The sequence below is a fragment of the Colossoma macropomum genome, unplaced genomic scaffold (assembly GCF_904425465.1).
Source record: "Colossoma macropomum unplaced genomic scaffold, Colossoma_macropomum, whole genome shotgun sequence".
NCBI classification, from domain to species: domain Eukaryota; kingdom Metazoa; phylum Chordata; class Actinopteri; order Characiformes; family Serrasalmidae; genus Colossoma; species Colossoma macropomum.
In genome coordinates this window covers 14795539-14811485 of record NW_023494792.1, presented here as the reverse complement: position 1 = coordinate 14811485, position 15947 = coordinate 14795539, and the positions used below count along the sequence as shown (strand labels likewise).

The window sequence follows — 15947 nt, the reverse complement described above, 5'->3', positions numbered from 1 at the left end:
CAGCACCCCCTGTTGGAGAGAGTATATGATGTACAATACATATGTTCATTATACTTATCAATTTTTCACTTCAATGCACTAAATTCACTCACAGCATCCTCCCACAGTAAAGCCTCAACTGTGCCAGTCTTATCCTCAAGCTCAAACTCCATCAGCAGCACATACTGCATCAGCTGCACACCAAGAGCTGAGAGTGTGAGGACATTTGAGGGGGAAAAATAGATGAAGATTACATAATCAAAGAATAATAGACCATTGCAGTAATACTGTGGGTATATAAAGGTATTATTATTATGATGCAGATTACCTCTGGCTACAGTATGCTCATCCCACACTTCTACTCCAGAAACCTCAGGTTCCACAAACGAGGACCGAGAGCACTGTTTACAGCTGAAATACACAGAGTGCAAACACTGTTACAGTAAAGAGGAACTCTAAGTATCCCATCAGTACAATAATTATAAAGAATGATTACTGCTAGAAACTTTTCTGTGTTCTAATTAGACCTGCAAAATCTATTGTTATAATGATCGTTATAATAATTACTGCAATACAGGGCTTTGCTGTATTGATGTCACTGAAGAATACAATATTCACATATGGAAATTAGATGTGTCAGATTTATTTCTGTGGGTGTTGTAATAAAAAGTCCATCAAGAATTAATTCTTTCGTTGAAAATAATGCAGGCCAATCTTTAATCAGGTAGCATGAAAGGTTAACTCAGAGTAGGATATAATGCATGTTTTTAAAGGGCAATGTTTGCCATCAATGAGAGACAATGGCATTCTTCACACAAATAAGGGTCCTTTTAAAATTCAAAATATCTTAAAAAATTTAGAAATTAAAATGACATTTTAAACACAAACAGAATAACACAGCATTTTAATCTCAAACATTCAATAATGCATTCATTCACTCATGTATGTATTACTTTCAGAAGTTAATTGATACTGATTTATAACGTGTTGTTTGGGTAGCATGTTTTCCCACCATACTTGTGTTTTAAGGGGTAATAAAGCTCAATATATGAGTGTTTCCCTTGCTCCTGGTTAGTTCTGACACTGGGTTCACCAACATGTTTCAATGTACTGCAAGGTATATTGCAATTGCAATATGTAGAAATTTAAACATAGTATGGCATTTTGTCTATAACATGCAGCCCTAGTTGGAAATGATTTAACAGAGAGAAAGCACTCATATTCATCATAACTAATTATTTTGATTCTTACCCATAATATCTCTTGCATCCACAGAAAAGGAAAGGAGCAGAGAGGTCCAGCAGTCTCATTCTCCTCTCCTCTGACCGCACAGGGACCACATTCTTATGAGCAGCAGATATCACACATATCTCATCTAGGGTCACACCTACAGAAAGACCACAAAATCCACTCTCTAACAGTCTTGTAAAGCAGCAGTCTTTGCACCAGACATCTAGCTGTCCCAATCATTTAAAAACTAAAAACTTTCTTTCTGTGAACAGTCAGACATACCCTGGAGAAAGAGCAGCTGGGACTGAGTGTTTTCGAGCACCATGTCGCAGGACACATGCATGGTGATGACTCTGTCTAGCTGGATGGAGTCCACTGAAGAGGTGACTGCCCAGTGCTCACTGCAGGGCTGGCAGTTGCCTCCGAGAGCCCCCTGGAACACCTGCGCTATGGACTCATCATCTGGGACCTCTTTTCTGTTGTAAAGTCATGTTATGCACATTGTCTTTTTAGACAGATCACATTGGGGGCATCTGCAAACTCATTCCAACTGTTATAATCATGGATGTACTGAAAGATCATAAGTGATCAAGACATATTTTAATGAATTGTTATCAGCTACATTAAATCCAATTCTGATCTTTTTTTTCAGGCTTTGTTTATTCTATTGTGCACTGTTTATGCTACAACCTTAGAGGTAAAAGTAACAGATAGTACCCACAACATGCTGCAACGGGGCATCTTTTCAGAATTTAACATGCAGATTTAATGTCGGCAGTGAGGAACATGAAAACACGAAAGAAGAAACAGTGGAAAATAAAAGCAGCCACTTTTAAAGTAATTGGGAGTAAAGCATGTTCTACCTAAACTGGGTTGGTTACAGAACTTTTAATGTAATTATCAGACTGGACTCAGAATTAGCGGACCCTCCATTTTAAATCATTCTGATCAAGATCGAAGACAAGAAACTTGATCAGGGCACTCCTAGTTTTATACAAAATTATATTATGTAAGGGAAAACTGAATGCTGTGCACTGCTGCTCCCATCTAGCCACTTGCTCCAGCCAACTGCACCACAACATCTCGGTGTATCTCCTCCCATGTCAATGTTACTATATGCAGTTCAGTGTAAGACTTACATTGTTTTACACTGTGGACAGAAGAGTTTGAGACACTGGTACAGTTTCTGTGGCTGGTAAGACTTCACCTGGGCACAAACATGATGAAATGCAGGTGGAGTGCATCTCTTTACATGAGCAAGAGACATCTGCTGAAGCGTGTGCCCACATGTCCGACCTGAATAAACAAACAACACAAGTGAAAAAAGGTATCCTCGGATTATGTTTCCTATTAAATTTCTCTCTTTTAATTTTATAAGACCATAGAAGAGAAGAATTAAAAAATGAACATGAGTGGATGCAGGCTTGGCTAAAAATCCTAACAAATAAAGAGATAGGCATTTATATAACCATTTAATTCTATATTTGGACAAAGAATATTAAAAAAAACCAAGACAAAATATTGGATATCCATGATACCTGTGCAGATGTCTTTAGATCCCACTCCATCTGAAGTACAAGATAAACACTGCATTTATGGCTGTGCACCATAGTTAAAAGCATCACAAAACCTAATGAGCACTGCACACCAGGCAGGCATAATCAAATAACAACACCTTCGTCTTATGGACTGGGACAGAGAGTGGGTGTTAGAGGCAGACCCTTACCTACAGCCTCTGGAGGAGTGTACCACACTTCTAAAAGAGTGCCATCGTTCACCTCTTTTTCACTAGCCAGTTTTTCTGCCTGGCTCTCCAACACTCTGGATATGTGCAAATGAGGATTAGCACATTACAGTGAACATTCTTAGAAATTGAGCCAGCGAAGCTGTGTCTAATTCAGACCAGCCAAAGAAATATTCACTTTTTGCATGACTAATTCTGGTGAGGAACACAACATTTAAAATTAGCACAAAACACACATTGTTTTCCCAACAATTATAATAACTAACTTAAGAGATCAGAGCTACCTCTTGAGGGTTAGGAAATCAGGGTTGTCTGAAGGGATGCTGCGCAGGCCTCTGCCGTACGAGGTGCCGCCATGCAGGTGGAAGCCAAGGTGGCAGGGCACATCATGGGGCTGCCCAGGAGCTCTCTGAGGCACTGCATGGAGATTGTACAAGCGCAGGAACATGCCAGGCTAATAGCACAGACACAGGAACAAGCACAGATGACGCACAATAGAAATATCCTTATAAAAGTACTTAAAAAAATGGACAGTTCTGGTTCTTAAGTTTGATTCACTGAACCACATTCAAAGACAATGTAATATACCCGACAGACACACATATATACACAATACATACGTATTCACTCATGTCAATTGAAGTCCGTATTACTTTGCAAAGTTTCTATGTTGCTTAGCAACCACAGCATTTTGCCAATGAACAACATTGCCTGGCAGTAGAATTAATAGTATATTAAGTTATCTATTAAACATTTGTGTATTTTATTGCATTAAAGATTTTACCACAGTTAAGAGGATTTTAGGCATTCAAGGTTGTTTTTTTTCTCAGCTGACTGTTTAAGCAGCGCTAAAAGTCTGCGAGTTAGCCCAGCCTGACAGCAAGTCATGCAGCCTTCCTCCAGCAGAGAGCAGTCTGGTATAATGGTATAAAACCTGAAGCACACATTTATAATGAAAATGAACAGTAGAAAACTACATGAGCCTGCTAATGTTCTTAACTCACTCAAGTGCAAAACCTAGACCTTGTATGACAGACAAAAAAAATCTCCAAGTAATAAAATGCTTTTGTAGAAACCAACCAGAAATATTGAATTTCAGGTCAGCAGGGGGTAGTGCTTTACTACACTAGACATGCTTATCTGTGCTGTGTAGTACACAGCTTCATAATGTTGCAAATATTCAGTGTGCCACAAATGTGCTAGGAGTTCTTTTATAGCAGACGGTGGTGAGAATGATACCAAGCCAGTTTGTGACAAGCTACTACACGGCAGCAGCAGGGACCTACTGGCCATCCTCCTTCTAAAAGAAGAGGCTGAGTGTGCACAGACCCCAATGGAGGCACTTACATGGGTTTGCCAGGCAAGAAAGGTACAGAATTCGGAGGGTCCACAGTGGAAGATGCTTATTTCAGCTGAACATTAAGAATTTCTTAGACCATTTTTATATAAGTCAATATTTACCATGCAATTTCTCACACTGATTTTACCAATGTGTTGCTTAATTGAGAATTCCATCAATTCTTTTGACCTTTTGCATGATTCAGTAGTTGAGAACTTGAAAGCGGTTTGGTGTAAAATGGTTGTTAAAAAAAAAAAAGAAATGTACTAACCAGGAATCAGAGGTCAAGATGTTTACAACACAAACATAGCCATTTTATTTACTATTCAAAATGACCAAGGAACCTACACATGCCTCATGAGTTTTTCTTTTGAGGAATTTTGATAACGGAAAAAAAAGTGATAAATCAAAAAAAAATTAAAAGTTACTTTGGGGCCTATTTGGCCTAAAAACATCCTTTAGGTACCTCTCCGTCTTCAGTACTTAAATTAAAAAGTTAGTTAAAAGCTCAAAATGATCATAAAAAGGTCTCAGGCATCAGGCAGCACATTCATAACCACTTCATGTAATAGCTTCCTGTGAGGCAGCTTTTAGGAGCATTAAACTCTTCAGATGTCTAGTTCCTTTCATCACAGCAGTGAACAATTCTGGATCAGTAAGTTTCTCTAGATCAGAACATTTCACATTAAAAATGAAATGACTTCACAATTGGTAGAATTTCTAGTAAAGAAGAATCATCTTGTGTAAGACAACAAGCATTAGGTTGAGGTCTTGTAGTAGTGAGCTATATAGCAAACGGTATGTAATGAACAGAAACAAGTTAATATGTAATTAATTCTGAACACAGTATAAATGTGTGGCTCCAGAGTAGGAGGCTCCTTCACTTCTGACATCAGGGGCAGTGATATGAGCTGAAGAGAGAGTCAGACATACCAGCTTTCCTTTTTTACTCTGAGTGACATGCAGCAGTCAGAGAGACAAGCTCTCAGGATTTTGACTGTCAGTCTTCTCCTGCATCTGGGCAAGGAGAGGAGAAGGACTAGCTCCAAGTCACAGCACTGCATTGAGTTTGTAATCACTACTCTCTGTATCATCATTTATTAACATTCGTTGGTCTCTTCTCTCCAAGCCTACCTGTAAACAACTATTTATAAACAACAGTTGTGCCAAAGGGGGAATTTCAACAGCTTGGGAGGAGTAATAGCAATAAAAAACATGGCTATAAGAAACAAATAAATTGACAGCGTGAGCTGAGTATGCTCCGTTTTCTAGGACCAGATTCTCTCCACCAGAAGCACTACATTAAGCCGCTGCCCCTGCCTTTAGTGTTCAAGTCATCCACCATCTTGCCATCTTCTCTCCATTGCCCTTAAAAGGACAGGCTGCATGATTCAATATCAGCACTTTATTTGTTCCGTATTTGCCTTACAGGATAAAATTCAATCTGACACTAAAGAACAGCAGACTGATGTATCCGTTTGTGTCTGCTTAGTAGATGGCTCTCCAAAAAATGTCTGCAAGAAATTCTTCCATTACAAATGTCAGACATATAGGAATAACCAATTCCGCAGCATCTCCGAAATCTTATGCTGAAATTCAAGCCCTGTCCTTCTTTACCTCACAGGATTTGTGCACCCAGAAAAGCTATCAGGAAGTTATTATTCATTGAAATCTGAACTGAAAGGATGTGGGCCCTGTCATCTTTTGGATGTTCTGCCTTTGGAGAAAACGTAAGACACATAACAGAAAGCAGAGAGAAATCACATGGCTGAAGAGACCCTTGGCATTCTAGTGCACTCCAACAGCACAAAACAGTAGCAATGTGGTTGCAAATTTTTTTTTTTGTTCAGTTAACTATTATGCTGATTATGTTTATCACTATAAATAATGTCAGCCTGTTTTATTAATGATCGACCTACTGCCCTGCTGTCTGCTCTGTGTGTGATGGTCAGTTCTTTATATGCTGAAACAGGAGCACCTGCTATCATCCTTAAATACTTTTTCTTGTCCATTCCCAAAAAACCTGGCCTGTAATATGTTATGTATTCAAAATGCCGGTTTTCTGGCTTGACCGCCTACCAGCATTACACAGTGGGCAGAGAGACAAGTACTGCTAACTTATCACTTACTCTGTGCCTGAGTAAGCTAGTTTTCCATTCTTAACATACTGACTCTTAGTTAAGTTGTAAAAGTGAAAATTACTGACAAAATATTTTAGCATGGTTTTGAGAGCACAGTCATAGCACAAGGCTAAATTCTAACCAACTGAGTGAGATGTAAAAAGAAAAAGACAGAAAGCACTGATGCACAATTGTGAAAATGAAAGAAATGCTATGGGAGTTGTTTTTCAGTCTGATTCAAAGGACACTACAGCAAATACAGTAATATTGCCAGTTGTCTTGGTCAACTATCTTCATTTTGAGACCAGGACCATGGTGCTGAAAGGATGTGGAGCGCAGGGATTAAAGGGTTAATCTTCTTCCCTTTTACTGACCAAACTAGACAGAGCAGCTCAAATTAATTTGGCATTCTAGCTTTCACATGGATTCATCTGCTCAGTCTATTTCAAGGAAAACATCCATCATCTTTTGTATTATACACACTGTATGCATGCACAGTTTGCATGATTATGCAGGTGTTGCACATTGACTTTTGTCGAGCACAGGTGTGAACGAGTGTGGAAGTCCCGATGGTAAAAGTCACATAAAGCAGCTAGACTGAGGAAGAGCTCTTACAAAGACTGCATCAGCCAACGCGGAAAACTCCATTAACCAAAGATTTACTGGTATATACACAACAGGATAACACAGGTATTGACTGAATTCTCATCTGTATGGAAAAATGAGTGGAGCTTGGGAGCCATGTTCAGTAAACAAGGTGCCTTTCACAAAGTCAAACCAATTCCCATAACACACACACACACACACACACACACACACACACACACATACATACACACACACACACACACACACACACAATAAAGCAAACACACAGAGACAACTTAGGAAAGTAACTCAACAGCAATGAAGTTGAAGCTACAGACACCATCAGCATGGATGGAGTTCTTACTGGAAAAAACATACTGCATGTGGTACTGGCCAGATGGGCAAATGTTTTATTTAGTAACACAAGTATTTCCTGAGACCACAGAAATAGGCACAAGTAAGCATTGCAAAAAATGACAAAATTTCCAAAGCAAAAAATGACAAAATTTCCAAAGCAAATACCTATCATCAGGCACTGACATTTGATATGAAGGTCTAGGTCTGCACAATGTGTCATATTTTAATTGTTAGCATGATGTTTGCCTAATACTAACAAATATAGAAGGCTGCCATATTCAAATGAATGAAAGTTCTTCAACAAAAGTATATTATTTTGATCACAGGAATGCAGGCCAATCTTTAAATCATGCCACATAATTGATACAACAATTCATTATTATACTGAAACACATATCACTAAATTACAATACAATCACAAACCTAAAGGGTATTTCAAAAAGACAGATTTCTCAGTTAGCAAGATAACTTAAGCCCAAAGTTCAGGATGGGCATTAGAAATGTCCGTCATACCTTCTACTTTTGGGCAGACTTGACTTTGGGCTCAAGTTGTCTGAGAAATCCTGCTTTGTGCAGACCTACACATAACTGACAATTCCATCCATGGTCTATATAAAAAAAAAATAAAATAAAATAAAATAAAAAAAAACCAAAAAAAACAAAAACGATTATCAAATGCTGATTTATTTACACATAACACTTAATTTAGACAAAGACCAAATTCAGGTTCACCTGCATTCCGGCCACCTCACAGCTAACTTTTACTCGCATTACTGCACCGTTATTTCAGTTTTATATCACTTACAACACTATACTGCAGGTGTCCCTCCCCTCCCCCCCTCAACAATAGAAAGATTAGGCCTTTGTGGTCAGCATCTCCTAAGCTTCCGTGAGACTCCCTGGCTGTGTAAATGCAAAAGCGAACGTGTGCAACTCTGCAGCTATCCTTTGTGTTCATCTCTCCTCTCTCTTAAAAAAGCACTGTTATGTCAGCAAACATTTTCCAGACAGACTACCCGAAAACTGCCTGACAACCAGCATTTCCTGAAATGCTGCACCACACACGCACAAGTCTCATTCAATAAAAGCATGACAGACTCTGACAACTGTTTTAGGTTTTTTTAGTATCCAGTGATTCAACCATTTGCTTTGCGATGAAAAGCTTTGAGTTTAAGAGTTACTATCTGAAGAGAAACTATGTTCCTGATTCCTTCACTGATCTAAAATTAGTTTTTTAATTTATTGGGCCAGGGTCAGGGTGAGCTGACCTTAAAAGTGCTTAGTTAATGTTTAAATATCTGTTTGAATGATACTCTTACAGTCTGATGTCACTGTCTGAAATGCATTAATTTGCATCAGTACAGCATAATTTGATCCCCTTAATCTCTAACCTCTGTTGGACAGCAGCTGATCACGCCATTGATCATTTGATCTGTTTCCTATAGTTTGCATTGTATCACTAGCATTTTGCAACAGCATTTTAACAATGTCACTGTCATATTCCATGTCACATTATGATTACAAGCAGCAATTAATACAACGTATTGCTTTTTTTCCCTTCATCTAAACAAATGAGCAATACGCAAGCACATTCATACTCAGTAGACTAATGTCATCTGCTTACTGTCTGAGGAGATCACAGACAGAGAGCGAATGTGTGTTCAGACAGCCCAGGTGTTCTCTTTCTTTCCCAGCATAAATAATTGATGGTCAGATGTGAATCGAGACAGGATGTCACTGTTGTGCACCCCTCCAACCACTAAAAAACCACATGCCTGTCTCAAGCTGCACTTAATGCCTTTAACAAATTTACTCTCATTGACATACAGCAGAAGTCCATTCACCCCCTTTTCTTCTTTATGTAAATATGATGGTAAAGGAGTCCTACAGGATTTTACAAGCAGACTATCAACAAAAATATACATGTGTGGTATATCAATATGCCATTTGGGAAATCTGGTCTTTTCTTATTGCCTTTCAAATTTGACAGCTCTGTCAGGTACATCATCCATGCACCAAAATGAATATGAATATGCCAAATAGCCTGTGACAAAGATAATGCAAATCACAAGAGCAAACAAATAAATCAGAGTAGGTGGTTTATTATAAAAATCTCCTCCCAGTATTTTGCAGTTTCCGAAGGAAACTCCTATAAAACCTTATATATTGCAAAAGCACTAAAAAGCAGTGACCAATCCTTTGGTCTTATTATGGACTGAAGGAACATTGCACCTATTTAGTAAACAGCAATGGTCACTTTTTAATGATAAATAGAGTTTGCAAGGGCACATAACATTAGTGTGTTTCTCCCTTATGGTAAAACAGAATGAAAGATACTAACATCACTTACCATTTTTAGCTGGAGATCAGCACCTCTGACTTTGACATACTGGCATGATGTACAGCAAAGACTGAATCCAAAGTAATGTAAGTGCATACATGTCTATGTGCACACATGCATGCATGCAACATCCTTAGTGTGAGGACCACTCGCCATCACACCCATATCGATTTGGTCCTTTCTTTACCAGCATAAAGCCATCTCTCTCAGTCCACTTAATCCTAATAGCCTCCTTTATTCTCCCACTATTCTCCTCTCCAGTACTAAAGCTTGAGCAATTTCACACAATATTAGATACGATAGAAGCACAGATATTGATAATGGCACGTAAACATTCACTTCCTTTATGAATAAATTGTAAGAAAGAAAAATCAAATCAGTTGGCATTAACTAAAAAAGACTTATTTGATCTTCAATCAGGGGTCATGAATCTTATCTGCAAAGGGCCGGGGCAACTGCAGGTTTTCATTCCAGTCAAGCTGGAGCACACCTCATATAACTAATTAATTGTTTGAAGTCTGAGACCAACCGATTAAACAAGTGAAGTCTGGTGAGAATCTGCTTGATTTGAATGAAAACCTGCAGCCACACCAGCCCTTTGTGGATAAGATTGATGACCCTTGTCTTAAATGGTCTTTTAACAAGAGTAGACTGGGGAAATCACATGAACAGGATGCAAAATGAAAAAGAATTGAAAAGATGAAAAAAAAAAAATCTTTGTCGCTAAATATTTCTAACATTCCTTTTTACCAATAATTATATGCAAATAACATCTGCAATGTAACTGGGCACAGTAAACACAATTGTCTATACAGCTAATTCATGCTTTCATTATGCAAGTTTAATAACTGGTGTAAGACATAAGTGTATGACAATTTCAATATGTATCTTTCGTACAAATCTACACATAGGTGCATCTTATCATATTAAAGTGGGTGGTAGGAGGCTTATGCACACCACACATGCTCAAAGGACTTGATCAATCACAAACTGAGACTGAGATTTTTGGGGCTCAATTTGTTTGGTTCTACATGAGAACTTTATCTGAGCCAATCTGTGTAGCATGGAATTAGAGATCTGCAGAATCATTAACATTTTAACATTCAAAATATCAAAAGCTGAATTTAATCTTGACCTAAGAATTGAAAATAGTACTGAACCTGAAAAGTGAATCATTACACCTCTAGTGGGCAGGCATGTATTCTGTATGCAATAATATATGAACATTTGAATATAGTGCACATATTCAGGCACACTTTATTTTTTGTCATATCCACAAAAATGTCTCATAATCAAGCCACCAACGTATTATACTGAATAAAATTCAGGTTTTTTATGTATTATTACACTCCATAGAGGAAGTGTATCTATAGTTTTCATTTTTACAAATATCCTCCACTGATCAACTGCCCTCTATGCACTTTATCTATTGAGCCTCGCCAGGCCTGTTAAATCCTTGTGACACAGCAGCACAGAAGATATTCAACATGTGGAAGCCATGGCCTTCAAAAAAGAGCTGTTCTCAGAATCCACACCAACAAAAGCTAGATTACCACTTTGTGGCTATGTGCTTTATTGGGACAGAGTGGCCATGAGCACATATCTTGCTGAAATCACAGACTCACTAGAAGCACCTCACTCACAAGAGTGGAGCAGACGTTTTGTGCGTGCCGCAGGTCAGCTGAAGAATTGGACTATCTCTGCTTCTGTCATGCTGTTGATAGTTTGTGGCTGGAGAGATACCCTTTAACAAGACTGTGGCAAGCAGGTGATTGATGGCCCAATTGTCTTACACTGACAAAGTGTACAGATACACCACTCACACACGAAGACCCTTTGAAGTGCCTTTTGGGCCAAAGCCTTCAGCAATCCCTTGCTGAAATCCAAATGAGGGAATTAAGAGAACAGATAGTACAAACTACAACAGTATTAGGCCTATCCTGCACTGAACTTCATGTCTTAGACATCAATATGTGCCTTTCCAGACACTCAGACATGGACAATCGCATATCTGCCCTTGCATGACTCGGAGTTCAATGTAAAACTCTAGCCCCTTACAGCAAACTAGTATCACGACATTTTAGCTGATGATTCAACATCATACAAATAATTTTGATTAACAATTTACCTTTTCTGCTTATTCTATCCCACTATTATAGTATCAGACTAATAACAGCATAATAATATACCACCCCCAAGTTTTTGGGCTCCTTTTTCATTTGGCTTAAAACCAAAATATAATGAGAGTGTGGCTGTTGTGTTTGACTTTCTTAAATCCGCATTGTTCATGTCAACAGCTGTTCATCAAAATAAGCAAACAAAATATTGCTGCATAGCCAAAATCAGCAGTAGCAGCCATTCTCAGACCTGAACTATGTCCATTTTTAAATAAAACAGTGTGTCACCTAGTGTCAGAAACCACATAGGCATGCACATATGCACAATGCTAACTGCTTGGGCATAAGATTCTTTTCTAAACAAGCACATTTCAAACAACAAGCATGCCTTGGCTGCGTTTTCATTGCACTTTCATTTCACCATTTCTTTAAATATACTAAAATTAAGCAGGGAATGACTTTGTATTCATGTAGTTTATTTAGTTTAAACTAACTAAGGAAAACGCACATAAATCACATTCTGCTTGATGCAATGTAAACACCTGGCTGTGAACTCTAACAACTGTGAAAAATGATCATGGTCAACTGAAACAATCATGGTCAGGAGGTTATGTAATAATCGTGACAGGCCCAGTATAAATAAGCCACAACATATATAAAAAGCAATCGCAGCTAAATAAAGTGAAAGACAAAAAACAAAACCCATTGGGAAAAAAAACTATACACAGTTTCAAAACAAAATCATGTTATTGCTCTGAATTATTTAGTAGCAAAATGCTCTCATAAGACAGAGGTGGCAGACGTACTAGAGAATTTGAGTAGTTTTAATCTTATGCTTCAAAAACAGTCCTAACAGTCTAAAAAATACCCGTTTGTTATCTAAACACATACAATACAAAAGCTACAAGTTCCGAATCCTTCGAAAGAGAAGAGAGACAAAGAACAATGCAGGGATCCGTGTCTAAAAACACAGTCTCTCCCTCAAAAAAAAAGCTCAAAAGCTAAGTTCTCACTGAAATATTAATACAAAGAAGAGAGTAAAAATTGAGGGCTGTTTGGAATAGTTATACTCTATTTCTCAAAAAGAACTTCAATAAGACGAAAAGCTGTGTAGACAGAGGCTTCAGGAGAGCAAAAGTTCTAATCTAACAGCTGAGCAGAAGTGAACTGAACCTTATAATAAAAGTGAAATTTGTCATAAATATTTAACATCACTAATTATAAATAAGGCAAAAACAATGCTACAGTCAGCTTCCTTATAAATAGTCTATAGCATTACACATTTCACCTGCATAATGCAAATATTAAGGACGTAGTTCAATGAAATAGGCTGGCAGTACTTGGGATCTTGCTAGCTGTGCAATACAGCAATGAAATAATGATAAAAAGCATGCACGATAGTGCAGTTCACTCAAATGATAATGATAATATTTACTCTCTTCCTTGACTCTGCTTTTACAAATATTTACTCATTACTACTGTAAGACATCTTCTACAGAGATCACATAAGAGCACCACTAATTCCCTGTTTGATATTACTGGTGTTCATGAGCTTTTGATTACTACACATGATGAGTGCCTATGTAGGTTCAGGTTGCAGCGACAAGTCATGTTATGCTGGTATTGATATGGTCCGGATAACAACTTGTACTGTAGAGCCATCAGCTGCCAGGGGCTGCTGTAGAAAACAAGAAATGTGTCAAAGAATGTTAAAAGGAACTATAAGAAAGCTCACACTCGCTCAACAAACACAAAACCTTTGGTTTGTTTCATTGAGGGGAATAACAAGTAGAATTCAGCCATCCGCAGGCGTTCATTTGCGCACATGCAGCCCGTATAATCTCTATAGGAAAGCACAGCCATTAGAATAGGATGCTCTGAAGTAGCCACACATTAGCCAGGTCACTATGTTCGATGCCACATCCCAGCCAGAGCGATATAAAGCCCCTTGCACTGGGCAGTGGAGCACTGGAAGTTGGCGATAAAATGATAATGATCATCATGATATAATGTTCCCCAACAGAAGTCTAAGCAATGTTAGATAAATGTTCGATATAAGAGACCATTCTCACACTTCCGCATTGTAGCGACAGCCCTGATAGTTTTTTCCATGGTAAGAAAAACGACACTACTCTTATTGCCATGAGAGGGCATACTTCTGAGTTTTTCCAACATGATTTGATGAGGGAGGGAGTGGAGACTAAGGTGGGTCGCCAAATATACTTTGGCAGCCCTTAAAATGTATATAAAGTTTACGTGTATGTGTGGGGAAACAATGTGTTTTAGTTTTAACAGGCAGTACCTATGTGGGTAGCTAGCATTTCACAGAGGCAGACAGACTACTCAAAAACCACGGGACGAAAACATCTGAAATGCAGGGTTATACCTTTCCTCTTTGAGTGGAGCGATCGTTGATCTGTTCTCCGGCAACCAAGTGTGAGTGACAAGACAAAAGGCAAGCAACTGTACCGGCCTAGAGCAAACTCACTTCTATCCTAACATTCTACTAAGCTTTAGTAGCGTTAAATCATGTCTGCTCCACACAACTACAGCTGAAAGCAGTCTGTGTGTTACAGTGCTCAGTCATTTTAGTATTAATGCATTCCCAAGCAACAAATGTGAAAGAAAGAAGTGGGTTTATGCTAGTTACAGCACTGATTTAAATAAAAGCAAATTGAAGATGCTGTGACTGGGGCATGGGAGAGTAGGAGAACGCTAGTTTTCCAGGCTAGCTGTTTTAGCAGCTGGCTAACATTAAGCAGCAGTCACTTACACAGCATGGCCAAATTGATGTTACTGTAGTAAACTACAGTGATCAAACAAGGCAAAGAAGCACTGATTTCAGTTTAAACTTACCTAAAAAGAAGAGACTGTCGGTCTGGTGCGAGAGAATCACACTGCAGTTAATGCCATCAAGGTCAGTCTTTCAAACAGTGGATACATTGTGATTCTTCCACCCCTCAAACTACATATAGAGCAATTCAAGTGTCTGGAAGCTTGTGTTTTAATACTGTGATATGCTCTGACATGGATGTAGTACGAGTGATAGGAGTAAGGAGGCATGATCCATCACTGACGTAATGACTCAGCTAATGTTCGTACTAGCACTTGTCAACAGACAGCTAAAATTAATCTTCTTTTTAAATTATGAATATTACAATATTCAAGGTTACGCTGTGCGTGTGAGAGTGCTGCTGTAACCAGCTGGTAAAAACAGCTAACCTGGAAAACTTTCTCCCACTATCCCATGACAGATTTGTGAAATGTTCTGCTGTTTGGCAAGTGTTTGTTCTGAGCATAAACAACAGTTTAAAACCACAATTAACCCTCTGCTTCCTTCAGCCGGCACTCAGGACCAAAAACCAGTCTTTAAACTTTATTATGGTGACATTTTTGGCCATATCGTCCAGCCTTAGTGCAACTGTGTCCTCTGGTGTGATGAAGTACCACTGAATACAGGTCTTGCCATCTCATTCAAGAATCCAGTGGCCATTCCATACAACATGCACAAGCAATTCTGGATCACCAGATAATGTTCTCAGCTCATGTTGCAAACCTGATTCAGTCATGCACCTTTTCCTCTACAATATCTGAAGGATTCAACCTGTTCTCTCCAGGGAGGCCAGCCAGGTGCTTGTTCAGTCTTTTGTCATCTCAGAGTTTGACTTGGTCTCCCTACTAATAGCCTTGATTTCAGAAAAAATGGTTGGAGCTGCAGGGGTCTACAAACTTCTGGACAAATAGTCTACATTGAATATCAATTACTATAAAAAAATACACTATACATTTGGACTGCATTTGAAATGAAGCAATAACAGGATTATTCACACAAATATGACAAATACTCGGATCCAATTTTAAAAAAATTAAAATGACTAAAACTTGAGGTTGTCTGTCTTTTTTGTTTTTGATGCACAATGACACCTGGTTAAATAATTAAAAATAAACCTGTGTAGTTTACCTGACTTTAAATTCTCATTACTGCAACACAGCAAGGTTTGAAGATATCTGTAAATGCCCCCCCCCCCATTTTTTAACAATCTGTACGTATTTTTCGAACTAAGTATTTCAGAGAATAATTATTAAAAAGGCATTTATCGTGTATAATGTGTTTAAAAATGTTATCTCATTA

General features: G+C 38.4%; 1 protein-coding gene across 7 annotated transcripts in view; it reads right to left on the bottom strand.

Moving 5' to 3' along the window:
• Window positions 1-15947, bottom strand: part of pot1 (protection of telomeres 1 homolog) — a 36474-nt gene that overhangs the window by 1351 nt on the left and 19176 nt on the right. For all 7 annotated transcript variants that reach the window (XM_036576140.1, XM_036576141.1, XM_036576137.1 and 4 more), the window contains 8 exons: window positions 3238-3407; window positions 2936-3030; window positions 2748-2777; window positions 2349-2505; window positions 1492-1685; window positions 1231-1366; window positions 308-390; window positions 93-187 (listed from right to left, as the gene is read on the bottom strand). In XM_036576140.1, the coding sequence (XP_036432033.1) occupies window positions 93-187; window positions 308-390; window positions 1231-1366; window positions 1492-1685; window positions 2349-2505; window positions 2748-2777; window positions 2936-3030; window positions 3238-3407 (960 nt within the window). The remainder of the gene's footprint in view (window positions 1-92; window positions 188-307; window positions 391-1230; window positions 1367-1491; window positions 1686-2348; window positions 2506-2747; window positions 2778-2935; window positions 3031-3237; window positions 3408-15947) is intronic.